The sequence below is a fragment of the Periplaneta americana genome, chromosome 4, assembly GCF_040183065.1.
Source record: "Periplaneta americana isolate PAMFEO1 chromosome 4, P.americana_PAMFEO1_priV1, whole genome shotgun sequence".
NCBI classification, from domain to species: Eukaryota; Metazoa; Arthropoda; class Insecta; order Blattodea; family Blattidae; genus Periplaneta; species Periplaneta americana.
The window spans coordinates 14,775,313-14,801,941 of NC_091120.1; the positions used below are offsets into that span (position 1 = coordinate 14,775,313).

The following is a 26,629-nucleotide window of genomic DNA, read 5'->3' on the forward strand; positions in this document are numbered from 1 at the left end:
ATAATTATTATTTTTAACAACTGGTAACCAAAGGTGTAGCACTTCTTCTTGCGGATGAATATGAACATTTGAATTTTGTATTGTGTTGGATAAAAACGGAATATGCTATGAACTATCTTTATCGTTAACAGTTTTGATAAAAGAAATATTGGTGCATTAACATGAAAGATAAAGTATGCAAGTGAGTAATAAGTGGTCGCGTTTTAAGCTCTTTTAATGCAAATAGTGTTGGAATTGCGGAATATACGGTAAAATAAACTGAAATCGTTTTGGTCATAGTAAGAACAACCTCAGCATAAAATCACTAGGCTAACTAAATATTCCCTTCGGAAATGAAGGTGCACGGTTATTTATCGGTGATAAAACGTGATGGAACCGATGGCTCGAATTATCCTGTAACAACACAAACTTGTACTATTGGAAGAGGAATCAATAACGATGTGAGGATTCACGTTCAAACTGTGTCTGAAGAACACTGTAAAATTTTTATTTCTAAATTTGGGCAGGTAAGAGAACTTATCGTTGGTGTATAACATTTAACATTATAAACTCTACTAAGATTTAGGTATTGATAATCATAATATATTAGTGAGCATTTTGTGAAATAGTATTTCATTGCCTATTTGTGCATACTGCTAGCACTATCTTAAAAAAATCAACACGTGGACCATACTTCGCGCCCATACGATAGATGACTGCAGCAGTAGCATATAATATTAGTGACAATTACAGCAATCATAGCCCATAACATGTGAATTTGAAGTGAATGTATATCTTTTACGGCGGTACGATAATCCAAAATAGGGGACCTTGTGAGCATAGCCTGTTATTTACTTTGGCTATAATGTATAGACATCGGACATTTAAGTAATATTGAAAATGATTGATTGTATGACCTCTGCAAATTTAATTCTTTTAGCTTGAAATTTGCCGAGTTAACTTTGGGCCCCTTAACTTGTATATTTACACTTATTGGGGTTCATTATAAGGCAACACAAAAATAACCACACAACACAACTGAAGCAAGTAATACTACAAGAGACAACAATCTGCATTAATGTTGCATCCTGCCTAGGACCTGCGTTACGGAATGCGCGCTGGTTCGAGTCCTCGTGAGGGAAGAAATTTTCTCATGAAATTTCGGTCAGTGTATGGGACCGGTGCCCACCCAGCATCGTGATGCACTTTGGGAGCTACGATAGGTGGCGAAAATCCGGTTTCGTAAACCAGCTATAACTGCTGGGGGGATCATCGTGCTAACCAGACGATACCTTCACTCCATTTGGATGATCGTCCACCTCTGCTTCGGCATGTGGACGTGAGGCCAGCAGCCGGCTGGTTAGTCTTGGCCCTTCAGAGCTGTAGCGCTATGGATTTACTTTTATAATCTTTACAATAACCCACAGTTCCTACTTTGAGTTGAAATAGCTACAATCCAATATGAAGGTACGAAACTACTCCCTTTGTTTACACCTGTAAGGTTAAGTCGGACATACGTAATGTGTTATTTAGGGTGTTTAAAAAAGGACAGACGTCCGTGGCCGAATGGTTAGCCTCTCGGGTTTACCGGTACTGAAGAATACGATACGAAACTTTACGTTTTTTGGTAGATTAAAAATTTTCGTAAGGCCGAGAATTAGTGACAGGTTAAGTTAGGTTTGTTGAGACGTTTGGTATGCCATGCGTATATTATATATTTATTATATTACATCATCGTCGCCATCCTTGTTTCATCAGTGGGATGTACTATGGCTGTATCGTATTCTTCAGTAATACCGCGGATGGAAGAGGTTTTAGTAGAAAATGTTGGTCAGTATGATGGACATCAATGATACCATCGAGGATCAGTGACAGATTGGTTTTGATTTGTTGAGGTTTTTGGTATGCCTTGCATATTATACTTTTATGGTAGACATACCAAAAACTGAACAAACCAAACCTAACCTGTCACCTCGATGATGTCCACCATATTGACCAACGTTTTCTACCGAATTTCCGGGGATCTGTCGTTTCCCCTCACCGTTATCATAATTCCACAATAAGTTAGTCCAGATCACGTCCGGAGCCATGCCTCCAGAACAAAAAAATGGCTGAAAGTTGTACACATTTTTGTTTAAAGACATTATTATTATTATTATTATTATTATTATTATCATTATCATTATCATCATTACAAACCTCAGTTCACGGTTTCCTCTCTCTACCCTCACCATTCTTATCTTATGCGCACACAATATATTGTTGGCACTCAAAAGTGCCTTTCCGTAAGCGTTATGATTCACATTCGACAAACACAGACAAATCTGCCAGTTTAAGAGAAATTGTTGGCAGAGAAGAAACCGTACACTAAGGATTTCCCAAAAGCCTATGTTGGCTTTAGTTCCTTTTTAGAGCTGTATGATATAACATTTTTATATTTGCAGGCAACATTGAAGAACTTAAGTAACACGTCGTCAACAACAGTGAATGGTACACCTATTGGAGATTCTGAAGTATATTTAGGACATGGTGACATAATAACTGCAGGTGATAGGTGAGATTTTTTGTTATTCTTCTTTTCTTACACCATACGACCATGAAAGTTTAGGCACACCAAAAAATCGTCTGTTAGCATATCCAATGAGAAGCGAGCACTGCAGTGCTGGTAATAGGCCTATTACCATACACATTTCCTTCCATACAGTCTATGTACAGTAAATAAAGACGAGTATTTTCCCTGGATCACAAATGTAATGAAGTTTCGTGTAAATGAGTGCCTGAATCAAAAGGGCAGAAGGCGAGGACTGTGATAAGGTTAGGTTCTGTTAGTTAATGGAATAGATAAGTGACAGGAGGCGAGATTTCCCTTGATTAACAATGCTACAACTTTTCAAATATTGGCAACATTTCATATTGGAGCGGTTAAATGGCAAGTTGTAGCCGATTTAAGTGAACACTATATTTTAACGTTTTGGTGGCTACTTCATTCACACACAACCCCCAGAATGTCTGGAGGACCACACCTGCTGTTGGTCGACGGGTCCATTGGACCTAGCTGGGAGATCTTGTTGATCACCAGCTTTCCCTCCTTAAGCCATTGGAGGACAATTTTAGTGCCATAGCAGGTCAGCACTAGGAACAGAAAAGTAGAAAGAGGAGGAAGGAAAGGGAAATGAACCCCTAGGCCTCGAATGCTCTAATGCCGTCGGGGTCGAAGAAAGTAAGAGTTCAGTCAGAGGACTGGATAGGAAAGGGTAAAGAGGGAATTAGGTATTGGATAGAGGAAAATTATACCAAATTCAGTCATTAACTCATCAAGCTGACCAGTGCTAATTGATGAGTAGCCCCTCCCTTTAGTTCAGCTCGTAAAATTATGCTTACTAACAGCTGCACCACGGGAAGGTAGGGATGGGACATTGGGTATTTGTCCAGGTTAGTTCCCTAAAGCCTTCATTGGGAAGGATTAATGGCTCTCCCCCCTGTATCCAACAGATACCCTTTTGCTACTTACAGACCTGTTACTAAATCTACGTATTACTCTGTGAAGAGATTTATTAAATCTACATACTTAGACTTAAACAAACAAAATTTGGTAACACAATCCCAAGGGAAAAAATGGAACTCTCTGCATCAAAATCCACAGTTAATTCCCGATTTACCACGAAAATTGTCCGTAGCTGCATTTAGATTGGCAACAGGCCATGATTGTTTGGCTAAACACCTGCATAGAATTGGAATATATCAGTCCCCTAACTGCCCATAGTGCAACTCAAATCAAGAAATGGATTCGGAACACCTCAAAATCTGTGCTTCATTGGCTGGTCATGATAATATCTTTGAAAAATATTGGAGTGCAAGAGGTCAAATGACTTTATTGTCAAACGCCTGGCATTAGAAAACAACAACATATTGGCAACATTACTTCTAGGACTTCTGCTAGAGACCACTAATAGAATCCATTTCATGCAACCAGTCACACTTTTAATGGGTGCTCGTCCATGTTTTCTTATAATTCTTCTATAAAAGAAACTGCATTATTCAGGGCGGATAGATGGATCACACACATTCCTAGGGGAAGGATGTCTCAAGATAATCCATGTAACCTCTTATATCCATCCTATGCTCGGATATTGGGTTCCGTAATTACTGTGTAGGAAAACTAGGTGTGACCCAGGTTTTTAACAGGAGATGATTTGAATGTTATGTAAATAAAGTGCAATCAGATTACCGAATTATGGTCAGCCGCATTTTGAAACCGCCAAAATATTGTAAATTGTTACAGAAGTGAATTTGTTTCATTGATAGGTCTCTGCGATGGGAATACCTACCAGATTCTCAACACTGCGTGGCATCAGGAAGAAATACATCACCATTGTGTGGAAGCACTGCTATGGTTGGCATGCCCATCTCCATGTTGCAGAGTGCTCTGGGGAACAGAACTTTTCAGAGAAGATCATTTGTTGGATCAGGTAATATAGTGTGCGCAAATTTGTGTTGTTACAGCTGATATTTTTTGTTACTATTTTTTTTTAGTCGCTTAGGTAAAATTAAGTCCCTATTTACACTAGCTTAATGTCGTTTGACTTATAGCGCGGGCGCATGAGCAGTACGGATTTCGTTTTTTCCCTTTCGACATCTGCTGGGTAGAAGCTGTTTCTATTTCTGTGCGACATTTCCGTAGGTGGGCCAGCCGAATTCACGCGACAGGACCCGAACATGGTTCGGAAAAAGCTGTAGCAGACAACTTTTAATCAGCTTTTTCTCTGTTTCTGCGTGCTTTGTAGCATCATGTCAGAGTGGAACAAAAACCAAGTACAGTAGAACCTCTATTATCCGTGGTAATGAAGGGGGTGGGCTGAACGGTTAATCGAAAAAATCGGATAATCCGTACCACAGAAGACTTTCATAAATTAAGTGTTGCATAATTCAGTTTCATAAACTTCTCTGTGGTTGTGTGTTTTAACACATTAGGTACTGAATCAGAACTTTTAAGTATAATAGCTCTGTTGGTAAGAGTGGGTGAAGAAAGAATAATGCTGAAACTGATCAGGAAGAGAAAAAGGAATTGGCTGGGTCACTGACTGAGAAGAAACTGCCTACTGAAGGATTCACTGGAAGGAATGGTGAACGGGAGAAAATTTCGTGGCAAGAGAAATCAAATAATAGAAGACATTAAGTATAGGTCATATGCGGAGACTAAGAGGAAGACAGAAAATAGGAAAGACTGGAGAATGCTGGGTTTGCAGCGATAGAACACTATGAATGAATGAATTAATGTCGGGTTTCTAAGGGTCAAGGAAACTTCCTATGATGGATTTCTGTGGAAAGATAGCAAAAGTATAGGTCTCATGTTATAGATTGAAGTAATTCATACACTTTATCCTTGTTTTTATTAAATCTCGCACAGTTGTAACTCCAATCTCTTATTCCGATCTGAGATGAACCACAGTTCTTCTGTATGATTTGAGGCTTTCCCGGCGTTTGATATAGAATAACTCTTCTCGGGTTCAGAACCCGATAAGAGCTATTCCACAGTTTTTCTTTTCCAAAACCACGCAATTACATGCACTTATCTTCAATACTTAGCACAACATGTATTCTTTTGGCACTTCAGAAAGACGTTTTGCAGAGAAATTAAACAAGTCAATCGAAAAGTAGATCATAATGTGTAAAGGCAAAGGTTTTTAATATCACTCTCTATAAAAAAAATACGTACTAATGTATTGTGCAGTACTCAATACAGAATGACAGACGGATAATCCAACAATCGGTTAATAGGGTGACGGATAATCGGGGTTCTACTGTAATGAAATTAATCGAGCTTTACGAACAATGTCCATGCTTATATGACATCAGAAGTAAGGACTATCACAATAGGATTCGGAGAGAAAATGCACTGAAGTTTATTTGTAAAAATTTGGAGTCTGTTCGTCCCAATACTATTCCCTCCGACATCAAAACAAAAATAAATAACATCAGGAGTCAATATGCAACAAAAAAATTAAACTTTCAATTCATTTTAATACAATAAATATCTATCGGACAATTTTGTTCCAGTTTGAAATATTTACTGAGAACATGGAATAACCCTTTCTCCTGCCTTCTGGATATCCATTTCCTTTCCCAGTCTCTTTTTTTGCTTCTCATTAGTGCAAGCTAACAAAACACTTGAAGCTACAGAAGCCAAAACAGCTGCTTTTTTATTGTTCAAATCCATTCTGTTCATTTAAAAGGCTGACACATCACTCGCACGTTGCTCGAGCTCAACAACTATAATATAGCCTTGAGTAGCAGACGAAGAGTGAACGGTGAGACTACATATTTATCCGACAGAAAGCGCTTGATATAGGATGTTGCTCGACAACTTGCGTCGGCTTGTGGACAATAAATCTGTCAAGTGTAAATGGTAATGCTACATATAGCCGACAGAAAGCGCTTGATGTTGCGCGACAAATAGCAAGTGTAAATAGGGACTAAGGATTGTACTTGTAAGAAAATATATTGTAAAATATGGCTTAGGCCGGGGACATACAAGAAATGACACGCAAATGACTTTATTCCTTCGCGTGCTACCTGGCTGCAGTATACAAGGTGAACCATAAGTAATTTTTTTTTCCCCCGTTGTTAACTCTATAGCAACTATTAGTGCTTTATGGTTGTGCTAACAGATGGAGTTACTTGTTAACAATGTGACGCTGAAACTTGTGTTCAGGTTACTGCTGAGCAGCAGTCCTGATACATTTTGTATTTTATATTTTTAATGATTGGCTAATTAATATTAACCTGGTACACTCACAATCGTACTCGCATTCATACAAATTTCCAGACTCTATTCACTCAGGCAATTTTTCTTCAAGAAAAATTCATCGAGACCTGAGCCCAGGAATCCAACCTGGGACCTCGGACCTCCAGATCTGGAAGCCAGCGTGCTGACCCACGGAGACAGTTGAACCGTAAGCAATGTTATTAATTTCAGGGGATTATTCTTAAGCAAAAGCTTAATACATTTTCGCTCGTTTTTGCTTCCTTTTCGAAATAAGAATTGTTTTATATCAAATCAATCAATCTTCTTAATGTATCCAGCTGTTTGCTGACAACATAAAGTCCACTGTAGTCTATTCAGTTGTTTTTCACGAGAAATGAGGGGTATTTTGATCGGTGTTCATTATAGATGCCTACTCACCTTGTGGTGAGGGGGCTTAAACTTGTTGTAAGGGGAGGTTGTAAGCTGATTTGGATCAAAATTAACATTTTTTGGTTTTTAGCTGAACTAATAAATTAAGAAAAAGTCGGTAGGTTAAGGAAGATCACAACTACAGGTGTGCAAATTTTCATAGATGTAGATTGAATAGTTTCTGAGATAAGTGTATCTGAAGTTGCAAAATTTAACACGGCGAGGATATGGCTTACAACCTCCCCTTGCTAACAAGTAACAAAGAGGCACCCACAGAAGCTGCATTAACACCAACGCAGTCCCACTATTTCTTCACTACTTATGATTCATGGAGTCCCTCAGTGTAAAATTCTCCAGAGGTAAAAATAGTCCCTCAATCGGATCTCCGGGTAGGGACTTCACTGAGAGATGAATAATTTCAAGGAAAAATTGTTCCGGGGCCGGGTATCGATCCCGGGACCTCTGGTTGAACGTACCAGCGCTCTTACCAACTGAGCTACCTGGGAACTCCACCCGACACCGTCTCAACTTTTCCCTTTATATCCACACAACTCGCGTGGGCTGACGAAACACCAGAGACCCACATCGAGTGCACACAATCTCTGTGTGACTTGGAATTGTGGTTTTCTGTTAACGTACACAGTGACGTATATATATTATGCAAATCTAGTCTTTCAGGTAAAGCTCCCTGTAAAGCAGATTTGAATAAATTCAAGGAAAAATTGTTCCGGGGCCGGGTATCACTGAGAGATGCCAAGAATTGTACTGAAGTACTTATTTGGAACACCAAAAGTCACACCGTCCAGTCAAGTTTTATATAAAACATGTCATAGCATGTTTTAGGAAATAATTGACTTAATTCCCAATATGCTCACGCTCAATCAGTTTAAAAGAGCAGTGTATGATGATAATAAATAGTTGTCCTTCAAATGTGCAGAAATTTGATCCGAAGAAATGTAACATTTCAAAATTTCTTTTCAGAATGAAAAGTTACATTTCTTTGGATCAAATTTCTGCGCATTTAAAGGACAAAACTAAAATTCTTTCAATCATTTAATATCATAATACACTGCTGTCTTAAATTGGCTGAGCATATTGGGAATTCAATCAATGGCTTTCTCAAAACATGCTATGGAATGTTTCATGTAAGACAATTTTATCTCGAAAAGGAAGCAAAAACGAGCAAAATTGTATCAAACTTTTTTGTTTGAAATATTTCGAAGAATAACCTTCTCAAATTAATGACATTACTTACAGTTCACTCTGTATTTATTTATTTTATTCAGTTGTTTTACGACGCTGTAACAACATCTAGGTTATTCAGCGTCTGAATGAAATTAAGGTGATAATGCCGGTGAAATGAGTCCGGGGTCCAGCACCGAAAGTTACCCAGCATTTGCTCGTATTGGGTTGAGGGAAAACCCCGGAAAAAACCTCAACCAGGTAACTTGCCCCGACCGGGATTCGAACCCGGGCCACCTGGTTTTGCGGCCAGATGTGCTGACCGTTACTCCACAGGTGTGGACTTCACTCTGTATATTATGCTGTACAAATAGGCGCAATCAAAAGACAAGGAAGTTAATATTATGAAGTCAAGATGCAATACAATTATTTCACAGCAGTTGTTATATGTACGATTTTGAATAACTAATAAAAAAAATGTTCCTTCTACATTACAATATTGGATTGAATAACTTAAAAATAATTCTGCATTCATGTATACTATTTTCGAAACTGCTGGGAGTATTGCATCATTGTCGTTATGATATTTGAAAATAAACCTTCTAAGATAAAATTTTGCCAGAATCTCTTTTTTGATTTCTGCTCACACCAGCCTTATTATATGTCGCAAAATGTTATTTAAAGAAGCAAGTCTAAGCAAAGGACGCTTTTCATGATCGACTAGCTTGGCCCTGAATTTTGGATTTGTTAGGTTCGTGAAAGTCTGCCGGTACTTGTGTGCTGTTGAAAATCGTAATAGACTGATTTTCGCTGCAAATTTACGAATCCTCGGACACAGTTCATAGTTTAAGGAATTGTGAAAGCTAAAGAAGTACTTGTCGTTATATGTACATTTAAGCTGTGCAGTGTGTGAAAGATCAGTTAATTTTAGCTGCAACTCTGGAGACAAATTTTCGGATTTGTTGAATGGGGGTGACAGAATTTGTGTTGAATCATTTCTGAATATTTCATTTCTTAATAATGCAATGTTTTCCACATATTCAAGGACAGTAGGCTTATATCTCCTTTTTATATACATTGCTGCTCTGCTTAACCTTTGCACATCTACTCCTTACTCAGTGCATTCTGGTAGGGGAAGAAAGGTAACCCGTGTGCAGAACAATCTGTCCACCACACACTCCAGCCTGTATATGCACTGCTGGCATAGGCCTACATGCAGGAGTAGAACATTTGTTATGATACTGCTTGACCATGCTAGGAGTGGTATGGAAGTAATGCATTGAAGGTTATCTAAGGAATGGAGTGGAAGTGAGTACTATTATCTGTACAGGGTGGAAGTGAAATAATCCTGTTGATTTCCAGAGTGAATAGCTCATGTTGTATGTACGAGGGTCACTCCAAAAGTAATGCACAACATTTTTTTTTTTTATTCTACACTTTTGCAATTTATGGAGGTCTAGACACATTCTTCCCACTAGTATTCAAATTTAATTTAAGTCGTTCCCTTGAGTTGCATTCATCAGAAGCAACGTGCTGTTATCGAGTTCCTTTGCTGTGAGAACGAGACAGTGGGAAACATTCACAAGAGGTTGAAAAAAAGGTTTATGGAGATGCAGCTGTCGATTGCAGTACGGTTAATCGGTAGGCAAGCAGATTATCTGGTGAAAGAGGGCACGTCAATATTTGGGATACTCCTCTCAGCGGCAGACCCTCCACTGCACTAAGTCCTGACAACATGGTTGTGGCTGACAAACTTGTAACAGTGAAAGAATTGCCATTCCAAGTTGAAATAGGAGAAGCAAGTGGGTGCAGAATATAGAAACAGTTGGGGTTAAAGGTTTATGCCAGGTGGGTTCTGAGGATGTTGATAGAAGCCCACAAAGAAACCTGAAAAACAGTGTGCAGCGAACTTTTGGTGGAATGGTGGAAATTACTTTCTTGCAAGAATTGTGACAGGAGATGTAACATGGCTCCACTATTTTGAACCGGAGACAAAGAGGCAGACAATGGAGAGGCATGCAAATACACCAAAGAAAAATAAATTCAAAATTGCGCCTTTGGCAGGAAAAGTTATGGCTACTGTGTTTTTCGAGTCAGAAGGACTCTTGCTTGTAGACGGAACCACCATTAATTCTGACGTGTATGTGGCAACTCTCAAGAAACTTCAAGCTTGACTGAGTCATGTTTGACCACATTGGGAGAAGCAGGATGTTCTGTTGCACAACAACACATGGCCACATGTCAGTCATAAGATCGCAGACCAGATCGGAAAACTTGGATGGCCAACACTGAAACAGCCGCCTTACAGTCCTGATCCATGCGATTACAATTTCTTTGCTAAACTGAAGGAATCCCTTCGCGGAACAAGGTTTGAAGTTGACTACTCCCTAGTGCATGCTGCTAAAGAGTGCCTCAGACATGTTGCTCCAGACTTTCACCGTGCAGGTATACAAGCCTTTGTTCCAAGTTGGTGTAAGGTAGTTGGTAGGGACAGGGATTATGTGGAAAAGTGACATTTTATTCCTAAAAGATATATCTACATTCTGTGAAAATAGCAAAGCTATAGGATAAAAATGTAATTTTTAAATGTTGTGTTTTACTTTTGGAGTGACCCTTGTATATAATAAACAGCTACAATAAAAAACCAATAGTATCTGTTCATCTTCCAAGACTCCTTCAGTGACTTTCTTCTGGGTAATATTGTTTAAATGATGAAATTCAAATTCGTTATCTCGTTAACCAAGTTTTCAACTGTATGAACTTAGAAATATTTCCGGCCACATCGCTTACAGGTTGTTGTCATGGCAACCAAGATTAACCTGCAAGTAGCCAATCACAATTTGACGCCCTCTGCTCTTTTTGCCTGAGCTTGTGGGCAATGCTGTCATATTATCGAACATATTGCTGACCAACCGGCTGTTAGCAGTAGCAGCAATGTTGCCTTGGCAGCAGACCCATAAGCCACGTGGCTAGCAAGCTGTCAGAAGTCGAAAGCAATGTTAATTCTACTATAAGAAAACATTCGACCTTCAATTTGATAACTAGGGGGGCGGATGTTGATAAAGTCATCTTATTTTTCATATTAGGACGATGCCAATTTATATAGAAATCCTTTCTATGTAATCAACATAAAGAATTAATTTCTTACATTGCATTTTTTGACGGTTTTGAACTAACAGGTCATTTTTTTTTTTTTTATCATTTTTAATACTTTGAATAACTTTTAGATCCTTTGGAATGCATTTTACTTTCTTCTTTATAGATAGGTCTGTTAAATCTTTTTCTAAGCGAATAGATCAATACTGGATAAGTGAGTAACAGTGAAGTTTGAGTTTTATAGTTTGGAACAAACTCTGAAGTCCATCCCTCATTCCACTAAAGGCTTCACCTCACACAACGAAAGTACCGGTAGTATAAAATGCTTGACAACAGCGTAGTGTGAGGGCTTTGACCGTTGTTGTTCTTTTGTCGGTATGAGAGTGTCTTAAAAATTTGAGAGAGGGGAAAACTTTCACCGTTTCCTATACAAAAGGACTTTGTGTCTCCAATATAGTTTGGAAGGGATACTGTAGTAGACAGTATTGTTAACACAGATTGCAAGAATGCATGCTGCATCCATAATTTTTGTCAATTGCTCTCCCTTATCTGGAAGTTCTGGTAACAAAAGTGAAGTGTGAAAGGAGAAGGAGACAGAGAATGAAGGCACTGACATGGATCACCCCTGATTGAAACACATTGTAAACCCTCATTAAAATCTATAGTTTTCCCTTAAACCCTTCATTTTGTTGCATGCCCTTTTCCTTTATCTTAGCCAAATTCCAGGAAGTTGCCTCCTCTCTCCGAGATTTGCAGGGCAGTCATTGAAACAAGATGACTAATTTTTAAGAAGTTGTGGTATGAATACTTCGAATAATATTTAAATGTTATTTCCTTTTAATTTTATGTCAGTTTTTTCCATTTGCTTAAGGGCATTTCATTGATCATTTTAAGTAGATTTTTAGGCCATCAACATCTGCTCCCTATTGGTAACATATGTACTACTGTTTGTGAAAATTGCAACACCATGAAAAAATCATGAGAACTGAATCAAATTTGTTTTACATATTACTAATATTGATATACACTTGAATACACGAGTACATCAATATTTTGTAAAACCTCCATGAGCTGCAATCAGAGCTGCTATACGTAGTGCTTTGCAGCTGGCTGCTGGAGGTTGTTGACGGACTACAGTATGATTATTTAGTCCTGACAGTTGCAGGCAAGTCCATTTAGTTATGCCAAGGGGTGTTTGGGTTATTCACTCGCTTGCCTTTGAAGCGATCAGATGTCATGCTTGCGGTATAGCGGTATGTTTCCAGTACAATTAAGCTGTACTGCATTCCTTTGCCGACTGCTCGCCCTTATCTCTACTCCAGAACTCTCCCCACTCTTCCTATTACTTCCCCTCTTTCGCGTCACTGAGTTGTCAGGACTAAATAATTGGTCTGTACTTGTCGACCAACCATATCCCATACATGTTCAATAGTCGACATATCTGGCAAACTCGCAGGCCACTGAAGAAGCTGAATGTGCTGTGCATTGAAGAGAGCTTGAACAATCCTGGCAACATGTGGTCAGGCATTATCTTGCTGGAATATGTCAGTAGTGTACTGAATGAAGGGTACGACTTCTGCCTTTATAACATGGATGGGCATCGTGCCTCGCTAGAGAAATAATGCCTCACTGACCTTCACAGAGCTTATCGCTCTGAGTGACATCACCTTCACAGTCCCCGTCCCTTCCTCACGCAGCTCCTAGGCATGGGCAGGTCCTATATCAGTTTCATAAGCAATATCAGTGGTGGCATAATGGCATTATTAAAGCAGTGTGTACACGTTAGAAAACGATTATTTCATGAGAAATGGGAGGAAGAGTTTTTTTTGCTGTTTAGAAGGGGAGAACATACGATGTATGTTATGCTCGAAAATCCTATTAGCCATTAATAAATTTAATATACAACGACATTACTCCTTATGTCATAAAGAACATGCTGAATTAGAAGGTAAGACAAATTAAATGCTATTTTTCGTACTATTCCGAAGAAAATTTATGATCTTAACATTTGCATAATAAGACTAAATACGACATTATACCTTAAACACGCTGCATTAAAAGGTAGCCTACGAGGAATTAAATGTTCGTACGTATTATTTCCAAAAGAAATTTATAAAAAAAAATATCAAATGTGCGTAGAAAACGAAATATGATTTTCTGAAATTATTTTAGGTCGAGAACATGCAAATCTATTAAGTAATCTTGATAAACACCAGAATATTCAAGAAAATAAATGTAAACAACGTGATGGAATATTATTGGCTAGTTACACAATTTCTCGCCTGTGATTTAAATCAATTCAATGATGGAGAAGTAGTAAAAAGGTTTATGATTAAAGCTGCCGAATTAATTTGCCAAATTGAATAAAAGTTTTCGAGTCTCTCACATTAACCAAGCGCTTTCCTAATAATTCGCCACTGACCGCCTTAGCGATTACGATAAGGTGACGCAGGTCACAGCAGTTTATATTTCCCATCCTACTCTGCAGTCTCCTCTCCTAGTAAACAAACTATTTCAAATCGAGTGCCTCACGTAACCGAAAATTGTGCCCATGTATGCTTTATAATATCCTCGATGTACCGATTGCTGTTGAGTCTACCCTCCATACATACCAGCCGAGATTGTGAATGATACCCAATGGCACCTCACACCATCACGCCTGGTGTTCGACCAGTATGACGCCGAACAATGCATTCTGGATGATACCTCTAATCACGATATCATCTAATGCTTATACGACCATCATTGTATTCCAAGTTGTAACGGGATTCGTCCGAAAACACTGTGTTGCCAATCTGCACGTCAATCTGTGTGTTACGAGCCCATTGTAGCCTGAGACGTCGATGATCTAGGGTCGAGGAAATCTGCTGCAAAGAAGTGCGTGCAACCAGCCCTCTGCGAAACAGACGTCATTGAAAAGTGGAATCAGACAATGCTCCACTGTTGTGCTAACTCCTGTGATGAAGCTGAACGATTTGTCACTACCATGTGGATGAGATGTCTGTCATCCCGTGGTGTCATTACAGATCATGATCTACTGCTGGATTTTCGATGTGTCCGATTCTCTTCAGTCCACTGCTTCCACACTCGTGTCACTATAGTAGCATGATGTCCCACACAAGTAGCAGTATCACGATACGAAAATGTACCTTCATGCAGGCCACCATTCTAACTCTATTGTTTGTTTATACTGCTCCCTTTTAGCATGACGAGGCTTAGTGACTCTTAGAGAAAGGTTTACTGCCTGGTGAATGTAATACACTGCTCGTCTGGCTCCACAACAGTTCAGAGGGCACTGCTGGATTCAGGGATGCAAAATCATTTTGAAATTCTAATCACTAGGGAGCGGATTTTTATGTGCTAAAAAATTTAAATATATTTATTTTTTATGTGCTAAAAATAAAAAAAAAAATTCTTTTAAATATGACAAAAATACCTTACTTAGCTTGGAAAAAAAAATGTTACTAGGTACTCGCCCACCATACTTGAGTGCTAGTAGTTGGCAGAGAATTACAGTGAACAACAATGCATGCTGATTTTCTCTGAACAACGACTTATACTGTGAAAATGATCTTTCCACATCACAGGACGTCAGACGTGCATATTTAAAGAGAGGAATGTCACAAACACCTACACAGTAAATTTCACCTACAGGCACACCCTCCAATACTTGAGCAACTTTACACATTTTTTTATATCCACTGTTTTTCCCAAACACATACTGGAATTTGTCCCTTATTACTTGTACTTCTGAACCTGGTAGCGAGTCTAGTTTAATTTTCACGGCACGCACTTCCCTGTTTCAGACAACAGGTTTTTGGATGTTTCGAGTTTTTTATGGTGTCTCACAAAAAGCTTAGATTTGCTAATAGGAAAGCCAAATCGTTTTTTAAACAACCATCTTTCAGTATATCTTGAAGGATATCGATTGACGAAGCCCAATAACAGGGAATCACAAGAAGATATATTGCCTTACTTGATAGACATGAGGGAGAGGCGAGAGATTTGTTTAAATTTAATAATGTTCATACCCGAGCTCTTATCTGTTGTGTTTGACAAACAAAGCGTGGAATGAAATCATCTTCAGCAACAATAAACATTCCTAATTATGTGTTGCAAGATCTCTCCTCCTTGTCCATGTTAATTTATTCTCTAATAACAACACTGATATACTGCCTAGCAGTTCTCGGAACTTGAGGCGATACTATTACGAAAATGGATCACGGATACACCACACAGCGCTTAAAAACTCGAAGCAACCAAGAATTCTTAAAAAGATAACGTACTTCTGAGTGACATAATTGCTTTAGTGTTAAAATGTTTAAAAGTTCTTGTAAAAAATTATTTAAGTAAAAAAACTCCAAGATTTATGTGTTTATAATAGATTTCCTGAAAATATGTATTTACATCATTTTTTTTGTGAAAATATGTCTATGTGAAATAAAATTCGGGTTTTAAACTTGAAACTTAATGTACGGAATTTTTAACTTTGTTAATTGTGTTTTATCACACGCAAAAATAATATTTAATTACATAGGAATCCGCTCCTTACTAATCACTTGCTTGTCATACACTGCGTTATATTTAGTATAACTTTCACATGCCTATCTACGTTCCTTCATGGTATTGCACTTTTTACAGACCGTAGTGTAGTTCAAGTATGTCTGGGTCATTTTAATAATAGTATATTTTGAATTGCTTTTTGCAGATACTAGGAAGAAGTTTGTTTCCAGGCTGGTAACCTCAAGTAGCCAGACACCAGGCAGAATTAATGTTCCTGTCCACAAGGGAGCAGCCTCTGAACGCCTTGTTGCTATTGTTAGTCCACAGCAGAGATCACGGAGTGAAAAAAAGGTGCCTGTGTGCAGATTTATATTCTTCTAACATCTCATTTCGGATGTCTTTTTTATTTTATTCTCATAATGCTCTCATGTATGGGTGCGAATCATGGACCATGACTGAACAGCAACAACAACAACAACAACAGTTTAGAAGATAGGAAAGGAAAATTCTGAGAAAGATTAATGGTCCTATTAAAAAGAAGAAAATAATTGGAGGATCCGTAGTAACTTGGAATTAGAACAAGTATATAAGGAACCTAATATTGTAACTTCGAATAAAAAATTAGAAGACTTGAATAGGTAGGTCACTTAATTAGAATGGAAAACGAAAGAATGGAGAAGATGATCTTCACTGGAACACTGTGGGGGAAAGAGAGATAGGGGTCGTCCCAGATTGAGATGGTTAGACTGTATTGAGGAAAGTGGAAATAAGGAGCTGGAGGAAGAGGGTAGAGGACAGAAGTGATTGGGCTATTGTTTTAAAAAAAGGCTTTAGCTAAATTATTAGAGCTGTATGCCAAAAGAAGAAGAATGCTCTCATGTAATGAAAATTCAACTCTTCTTTTATCACAGTAGGAGGGAGGGGGGAAGTAATAATTGTCTTTTATCCAAAATTAATTTTTGTTTAGTGATAGATGTTTGAACAGCATCATATTAATGCAGTGTCTCACTTATAGCAAAGAATTGACATTATAATTAACTTTTGTGCGAGATCGTGCGTATTTGCTTGGTTTCCGCACAAAACCAATCTGCGGAAAGTCTCAAATTCCACATTCAGTATTCCCAACCTAACACACATAACAATTTCCCTCTTCTTACCGCTTAAGTGACACATTGATTTTACTGCTTTAGGCTTTTAACATATTATTTTTAGAGACGTTCAATATAGTAATAATTATAAATTGGAAACTTACCACTGCAATTTCACCTAAATTGCACTGTTAATTATTGTTTTTAAATATTTGCAAAACTAATAAAAACTCTATATACAGACGTTTAACTGTCTTATACTTATACAATGAGTAGCTCGTTTATAAGTCGTGTGTAAATTCTTTACTAATAATCACTACATACGTCGTGTATAACTGTTACACAGCTATGTCATAGTTTCGTCATTACTTCGTTACGAAAGGTAATAGAATATCTGAGGTTCTCTATTGCATCCGGTAGAGCGCTCTAGTGTGGCGTGTTAAATATCGATAGTACAACTGGCTCTAATCGATTACCACACTACATTTTGGTCAAAGAGTATAAGCTACAGCAATATTATTCTAATAATTCTATGATCTTTGGTTTGTTCTTCTGTGGTTACAAGGTAATCATCATCATAAAATGACAGTCGATACGAACAGCTGTTAGAGGGGCGGCCATTTTTTCCCTATATACAACGCTTAAACAAGGGGTTTCGTGTATATAACTACTGCAAAGCAATTCCCATTGTATAGTTACAGCCTGTTTATACGTCCATAGCTTATTCACAGTTTATTAGTAACGTTTTCTGTCTCAACTCTGCATAAGTCTCGTATAAAAACTATACACGGTTTATTAGTAAGACTGTACAACTCCACTAAAGTTACTGCATTCGTGATGCAAGTAACATTAAGGAAGCCATGAAAAAATCAACAAGATTCCAGACTCATCATAGACTGGGGGGAAAAAAAAGACAGACATATATCACGGCCTGCTGGAGTATAGTAAACACAGAAAACATTTTAAAGCAACAATGTTGAAGATAGATATTTTTGTTTTGCAAATTTGCCATCATTGAACAGAAACCAAGATGGAGATTTCATTGCAACTAATTAGAAATTCCTCTTTTAGGTATGTAATAAACGATCTTTGCACAAAATAATGTACGATACACGAGTGGTATGTTTTCTTTCAATTCTCGGAAATTAAAAAAGCTCAACTACGTTTCGCTTTTTCAAACTTTTCCTCGAACATGAAAATTTCAACATACCGCTCTTGTAACGCATATTACTTTTAATATACTTAAACGTTCCTAAAAGCATTTATTGAACAATTTTAGGTGAGTGAGTCTGGAGCAGTAAGCAGTAACCAGTTTGAGGGAAGCAGTGGTGCCAGTTGTGTTGATCTTGGTACTCCAGTCACTCACCAGTTGAAGAAATCTAAGACTCCTGTGGTGAGAGTTTACTAATATTGCTGTAGCAAGTAACTGTTATGTAATGTTAAATTTTTACAGTGTGATTCTTATGGTTGTCTACATAATTACTACATGCCGGATCTTGACAAGCAGTAGCATAAGATCTGAGACTATACCATACACTCATATGGAGAAAAGAAAAAGCTCTGACTATACAATGAAACAAAAGGAACAGCTATTATTAAACAATAATCTGACTTACCATATTACAGCAGGTGCTAGAAATGTTAATCAGAAAACAGCACTAATTGAGAGTTTAAAACACTAATTATCTGCACTCTGCAAAATTACAGTATATGGATTTCATTATTGAATTTCATGCTGATTGTGCTCTAGCAACTGAAATCCTAGTGGATGTGGTTGTTGGGTACAGCTCTCCTGTTGGATGACTCATGTTATAACAGTAGGTAGCTGATAGTTTATTGCAGAGAAGTATTTATTATTTTGATGTCTTAGCTGGGACATAAATCAAGCAGTCTTTGGCTTCACCAGTCTACATTCGTTTTTCGTAATGCATACAGTACTTATATTCATGTTGTAATAATGGCTTTTCGTCTAACTACGGAACAGCATATTTTTGTGTGTTGCAAGTTCATAAAGTACGAATCTGAAGAGGAGCAGAAAGAGAATTTCATGAACAATTTCCCAGAGTGTGAGTTCCAATTCATACCAGGATTCATACATTACTTACTTACTTATTGGCTTTTAAGGAACCCGCAGGTTCATTGCCGCCCTCACATAAGCCCGCCATTGGTCCCTATCCTGAGCAAGATTAATCCAGTCTCTGTCATCATATCCCACCTCCCTCAAATCCATTTTAATATTATCCTCCCATCTACGTCTCGGCCTTCCCAAAGGTCTCTTTCCCTCCGGCCTCCCGACTAACACTCTATATGCATTTCTGGATTCGCCCATACGTGCTACATGCCCTGCCCATCTCAAACGTCTGGATTATGTCAGGATTCATACATTAGTGAATAAATTCAAAGTAACAGGTTCAGTGCTGGAAGTACAAGGTCGAAAAAAATCCTACATTGTTAAACACCACATAAAAAAAACTTCATGATATTCATAAACATCTCTGGCAATCTTTAGAAAATTCGAAAGGATTTATATTATTTCTTTATACATTTGCAAAAGATCTGTGAAGCTATTATCTCCTTCCATAATACTTCAATGACAGCTGTGTCCTGTTCCTCCCTTATAAACCTCCTGTTGCTAGAAGATGGTGCCTTTATGCATCCCCAAATTTAAATATTTAAGACATTTTAATAGCTGAATTGGTTTTTGTTGGGGTAGATAAGTATATTGTAATAAAATTAACGTCCTGACTCTTGATCGAGAAGAAAACTGAATATGATTTGAGATGGCAGTGATGAATGTTGTGTAAAGTTTTTTTAATATTTGCGACATATTAATTTAGAAATCTTGTCACTATTCGTGAGCTGCCGCAAGAGACAAAGAGTACTTAATTAACCATATAAATTTTTACAAGCTCAATGAACCATTAATTTTGTTTTGACAATGAAACTCCTACAAGTACATAGCTGCAAATACATTTTGTGATTGGTGGAAATATACTAGTTTCAAAGGGGTAAGTGTTACAAAAAAGTAAAGAATCCTAATGAACTTGGTTTCATCTCGAATATAGGTGATGCTTCAGGAGAGCAATTGATCCTTTCAATACAGCTAAAGTTACAATCGGAATAATAGATGTAGGTATTCCAAGCCTCTTAAACACATCTTTCATGAAGTTGATAGAAAACAAAGATGTAAGAAGAAATGAACTAGATGTATAAACAATTGAATACTTTTTTTCAGATTTAAGTATTGTACCATAGGGGCGCCATTTGAAATTTCAAAGCGTGTGGATGGTGAGAGGGTGAAACCTAAAATGCTAGTAATGCTTTTTAAACTTTCCCCTCAATGTCTAAATTTACTTTTTTTAAATTAAATTTGATTGAAATAGTTATTTAAACTGGGAAGTTTGGAAATGAAAGCCTTGTATATTTTCAGATAGTTAAGCATTTCATTCTTTATTTGTATTCATGTTGGCATAGAGTGCGTGAAAAAAACATGTAAAAATTTTAAGTACTGGTTCCATGTTAAAAAAAGTTTAGTTTGTTTTTGGAATTTATACATTGCATTTCATGTCTAAAGTTTGTGCCATTTCTGAAATTTATAGGCTGCCAGTTCTGTAGTGAAAGTGAGTTCTCCAGATTATGTTACAACAGTAACTACTGGGTCATCACCAAGGGAAATTCGTAGCAAATCTGCAAAAGCAACAAAAGGATCCAATATCACTGTGAACACATTCTACAGACGTCGCTCTTTACAGGTAACATCACAAAGAAATAATTCTTTAGGAATACAATTTTTTTATTTGTCTGTGTGTTTTTTTTTTTTTATGTAGCTCGTTAATGTCTTACTTACTTACTTACTTACAAATGACTTTTAAGGAATCCGAAGGTTCATTGCCGCCCTCACATAAGCCCGCCATCAGTCCCTATCCTGTGCAAGATTAATCCAGTCTGTATCATCATACCCCACCTCCCTCAAATCCATTTTAATATTGTCCTCCCATCTACGTCTCGGCCTCCCTAAAGGTCTTTTTCCCTCCGGTCTCCCAACTAACACTCTATATGCATTTCTGGATTCGCCCATACGTGCTACATGCCCTGCCCATATCAAACGTCTGGATTTAATGTTCCTAATTATGTCAGGTGAAGAATACAATGCGTGCAGCTCTGCGTTGTGTAACTTTCTCCATTCTCCTGTAACTTCATCCCGCTTAGCCCCAAATATTTTCCTAAGAACCTTATTCTCAAACACCCTTAACCTATGTTCCTCTCTGAAACTGAGAGCCCAAGTTTCACAACCATACAGAAGAACCGGTAATATAACTGTTTTATAAATTCTAACTTTCAGATTCTTGGACAGCAGACTGGATGATAAGAGCTTCTCAACCGAATAATAACACGCATTTCCCATATTTATTCTGCGTTTAATTTCCTCCCGAGTGTCATTTATATTTGTTACTGTTGCTCCAAGATATTTGAATTTTTCCACCCCTTCGAAGGATAAGTCTCCAATTTTTATATTTCCATTTTGTACAATATTCTTGTCACGAGACATAATCATATACTTTGTCTTTTCGGGATTTACTTCCAAACCGATCGCTCTACTTGCTTCAAGTAAAATTTCCGTGTTTTTCCTATGATTCAAAATTCTTTTAGTGGTCAATTGAGAAGAAGAAATTTTTGTATGAACAACAGCACATCCTGCAGCCATCTCTGTGACAGAAATGCGAAATTTGTTTCGGAATCGTGTCATATCGAGAAATGGAGACATTCCCTGGCCTGCACGATGCCCTGATTTAAGTGTATATGATTTCTTTTTATAGGGGTATATAAAAAGTAAGGTATACACAAATAGTAGCTCTCTGTAGCGTTGTGGTAAGATGAATGACTTTAATTTATGGGGACCCAAGTTCAAACCTGAGCTAAACTTTTATTCATTCTGCCTAAGGTTTTTCCGTGGTTTTCCTAAGGCGCTAAGACAAATGTCGGGATGAGCCCTAAAGAAATGGGCCACGGACCTCCATTCATATCCCCATGACCCCTTTACTTTAAATTAATTAATTAATAATTACATCTATCATAAATTCATAAATCAATCGACCTATTACCTAAAAGCCAAATTGGCTAATCTCTTATATTGAGACAACTCATCCTGCCTAAGGTATTTCCGTGGTTTTCCTAAGGCGTTAAGACAAATGTCGGGATGAGCCCTAAGAGAAACGGGCCACGGACATATATGCCCTTCCCCATAAATTCCCCTTTTCTTTTTCTAACAAACAACTTAATGCCCTAGTTCAGAGTCTATAATATTTTGAAATACATGTGCAACGTCACTCATGTAATCACAATGCGAAAGGACAGGGAACCTTTCAATTTGCAGATTCAGAATTCACGGCGTCTCTCCTGGCGGTCTTCACCCGCCTTGTCATCGAACAACAGACGACAGAGTCTTCTCGACTCCTCCTGCACTGCGAAATGACACAGTTCATTTCAATGTGCAGATTTACACCAGCCATCTCCTCCTCGTCCCATCCCATGATCATTTTGATCACATTTCCATCCCCCTCGCGTATGTGGTATCTAAGAGGTTACGTCCATTTTCGGTTTTCCCCTTCAAAATTTTCTAGAACTCCTTCAGTGGAGCAGCGTAACCCGGAGTGAGACTAGTGGCCAACAGGCTTGGAGCTCACATATTTAGTTTGTGGCAGCCCCGAACCCCTTGCAAGGACGCGATTGCGTACCTTTTAAATTTGTCCTCCCAATTCACCTCTTTCAATTGAATCAATTCAAAATAATAGCGAATCATTGAACAACTGAAGACAGCAATTCGCGAAAAAAATTTCAAACATCAGTGTTAAAATGTTACAAAGTGTAATGAGAAACTTCAAAGAGTGATTACAAGAATGGATGCCATATGAAGGATGTCATTTTTAAGAAGTAGTGGTTATATGCAAATATCATACTATATTTTATATTTTCATATAGTAAAAGTCAATTTAATAGAATATATAAAGTTTCATTTCACTATTTAAAACTCTCCCATTTCTTTGCTGTATATGATAAACTGTAAGTAATGTCATGAATTTCGGGGGGGGGGGGTATTCTTTGAGATATTTCAAGCAAAAAAAAAAATTTATACAACTTTGTTCGTTTTTGTGCAGGCATAGTGTGGTGTGTGGACACAGAGTGTACGTTGTCCTCATGACAGTCCTCTAATGAGGAAAGTTAGTTTAATAATAAATTATTTATTTATTTATTTATTTAGTTACTTTACTTATTTATTTATCCAATCTAAGATCATACACATTTTAGCATCTGAATATCAATATTGCCATTACCCATCGTACAAGTACAAAACATTCCAGATAATATTGAAATTGTTTAATTTTTTGTGATCGTGCTAAATTGCATCTGTTAAACAACAGCATCTGTGTTGATGGCTGAATGATACTTAGTTTCTTGCATTAACATTTTAGCAAGTGCTTAAAGTTCTAGACTATTGTATTTTTATAGTTACTGTATGTATAGGATGCAGCTGTCCCAGTACCATCTACAACAACATACAGTAATAAACGTAAATCTGCAGCAGCGTCTTTGGCGTCAATTATAAATAAAACCCCATCTAAAAGGAAATCTACCATATTGCTTGCAAAGACGCCACGGAGCATGAAGAATAAAAAGACGTCTGTCAAAAGTAAGAAGAAAAATAGTACTCCAGTTTCCAGTTCAAAAAAGGTAAAATGGTTTTTTTCCATTTTTTCATGAGCTCTTAGTTGCATCTTTGTTAAATGACAAGTATGATAGATCTTAAATTATATGTACCCGTGAAACCCTAAGATAGACCAATGAATATGTAACACAAAAGTGTCCTTGTAAGTTAATAATGTTGCAGTTTTAAAATTTCTTGGTGTTTTGTCTTATTTGCGAAATTCCTGCAATTTCTTTGCATGTTTCATACAAGCAGTCCAATTTTTCTTTTCTAGTTCGTTATTAATAAGTTTGTTCAATCTGCAATTTTTTAAGTTGTATTTGTCTTTGTAACTTTCTCTTTCACCTGAACCTGAATGTGTTCTTGTGGATTGTGTACTGACTGTGATAACTGCTAAAGCAGGAGCCTTACAACTTCTTGCCTTCTTTTACCTTCTTTTATTGGCGATTTGATCAAGTTCGTATAATATATTCTCACTACTTTTTAAAAGATGTACTGTTCGCAGAAGTTCAGATTTTTGTTTCTGATGGAATAAATTTTTTTTATATACAGTATTTATTTTTTTATTTTATTGTGCTTCCTCAAATGAGAGGCTGCCATTAGACAAAGCATACAAAACGATATAAATGATGAAAGATAACAGAGTAAGAAAAAAAGTAAACAAGTACACAAACAAACAATGGCAATTTACAGAATAAAAGAAGTTACAAGTAAAGAAGCAATGAAAGCTAGTAAGAGAAAAAAAAAGATAATGTTGTGTTAGTTTTTCAGTACACTGAATTAGAGTCCATATAGGTGGTTCTGTAAAAGTTTGACTGACTCTCTAATTATGAGGAGGGCCAGTTCATTCAGAAACGATTTGTGCAGTCCTAGGGTCTTACAGAATTGATAAGAGAAGTTAGGTGTCGTTCCTCTTGCTCCAAAATCAATCCCGTAACACTGATATCGTGAAGTTGGTATTTATCTTTATAATACGGGATGGTTGGAACGTAGATTGCTCATTTCTCCTCATGTACGTCTTCAGGCTGTCCTTTATAAGTTTCAAACCTGATGGTGGGGTCGATTATCATACCCTGAGACAGGGTATAATGTATATCTGTTGGTCCTGTGTGACAAATATTTATTAGTCTGGTAACTTCGGATTAATTTAAAGGTTAAAAATATTCAACCTTTCGATCTCTTGATTTCCTAAAAATTGGATTTAAAATTATGTACATGGCTATGAGTATGAGTTCACTCAACTTAGATCTTCTATGAAATGGATTTGCGAGTTGAGCTTCATAACTACTGGTATACTTCATGAACTTCCATCCAAAACAATACCAACAGAATCAGTGTTATGTCTTTGTAACTCATCAGCTCTTCATGACTATACTGAAATCCAGATAAGAAAAATATTCAGGTAAACAACCATTTGATGTGAAATGTGTTATTCTGCTGTGATATGTAATGTGATTTGTAATCTTATTGCAGTGTGTTCGGTACAGCCTGTTAATATGGAAATTAGTATGTCACTATGTAGACATGCACTGAATTCTATAATGCATTTTTATAATACCTTGTTGATAATAATGCGATTTTTCCACAAAAGAAAGATGTGGAGGTAAATAAAAATTTGATAATTGTAGAAAATTGTATTATGCAGTTGTCTTAATGCTGTTGTTTGTGCACGGTTCACCGCTCTACAACACAGTCTGATCTTTGTAGTACAGTGGTAATTGTTTATGTTTATGTTCAGTATAATATTAACATTGTTTACATGCTCATACAGGAGAGAGATCTTTGTAACTAGGATGGCAAAATAGCGAGACAAGTCTCAGCATTACATGTGAAATTGTATAGGTTATGTTAGGTTGTGAAATGCAAAGTACGGGCTAACTGAATCCCACCTACTTTAAACAATGAATGTAGTAACTCATATCTGCATTCTCCACTTATGTCTAAATCATCAATCATGATGAACATCTCATAAGTAACTGCTCATACGTCATGACTATCATCACTAGCCAATAGGAGTATATTTGTGACATGTTACGATGGTGTGTGAGGTGAAAAAACTCCACCCTTTTGTTTACCCGAATATTTTTTTCTTATCTGGAATTCAGTATAGTCTCAATTTAATTGATATTCACTTTCAATTTGTTCACCTCACGCATGTAGTTGCACATAGAAGGCAGGCTGTGTACCAATGAGATTTTGAAATCATATCCCTAAGAGGCCTTCTCATCCATTATGTGGTGATGTGACACCAAGAATACGAGGCAGAGTAATTGCTGGCATGTCTATTCATCATAATTCATGACCAGATGGGCATGCATACATATGTTACATGAAATAACATGGGATCATTGTTGTCATTTCCTCATCTGATGCAAGTCACACTAGTGACTTTTTCCACCTAGAAGTTCCCTACAGTCAGCCTGCTTTGAACACAGGACCTTACAGAACCAGGCAAGACCACATTTATGTCGTCCCAAGTTTGTACCAAAAAGCAAATTGGTTCCTATAATTTCGTACTGAGCTTGTTCCAAATGGTCCAGTTTTTGTCCTAACAGACTCGTTTATGAATAGGTCTACTTGATATGACTGTGACACAGCAATTTTGGGTTACCTCTTTAACATTTGCAACTACTTCACTAACTACTCTTTCCTCCATTTCATATTGGAGTGAAAATATCCCGAATTTAAAAGAAAACTTACAAATTAAAGCAAACCCTTTAACTCTATTAAATATAGAATATAATCTAAATTTAACAGAAGAAATACTGAAATCAGAAGTAAACACTGAAATACTAAAACAATTGTCTTTAGAGACAATTAATATTAGGTACCCTCCTCAAAACTGGCTTCATTTATACACTGATGGATCCTTGATCTCCAGAGAACAAGGTGCAGGTGCAGGTG

At 37.2% G+C, this 26,629-nt stretch overlaps 1 protein-coding gene across 3 annotated transcripts in view; it reads left to right on the plus strand.

Moving 5' to 3' along the window:
• The first annotated feature begins 65 nt into the window (after positions 1-65).
• LOC138697539 (serine-rich adhesin for platelets-like) overlaps positions 66-26,629 on the plus strand; it is a 58,278-nt gene continuing 31,714 nt past the window's right edge. For all 3 annotated transcript variants that reach the window (XM_069822861.1, XM_069822863.1, XM_069822862.1), the window contains exons 1-7: positions 66-506; positions 2,424-2,533; positions 4,285-4,448; positions 16,140-16,285; positions 18,302-18,415; positions 20,622-20,774; positions 23,545-23,751. In XM_069822861.1, coding sequence (XP_069678962.1) covers positions 333-506; positions 2,424-2,533; positions 4,285-4,448; positions 16,140-16,285; positions 18,302-18,415; positions 20,622-20,774; positions 23,545-23,751 — 1,068 coding nt within the window. In that variant the 5' untranslated portion in view covers positions 66-332. The remainder of the gene's footprint in view (positions 507-2,423; positions 2,534-4,284; positions 4,449-16,139; positions 16,286-18,301; positions 18,416-20,621; positions 20,775-23,544; positions 23,752-26,629) is intronic.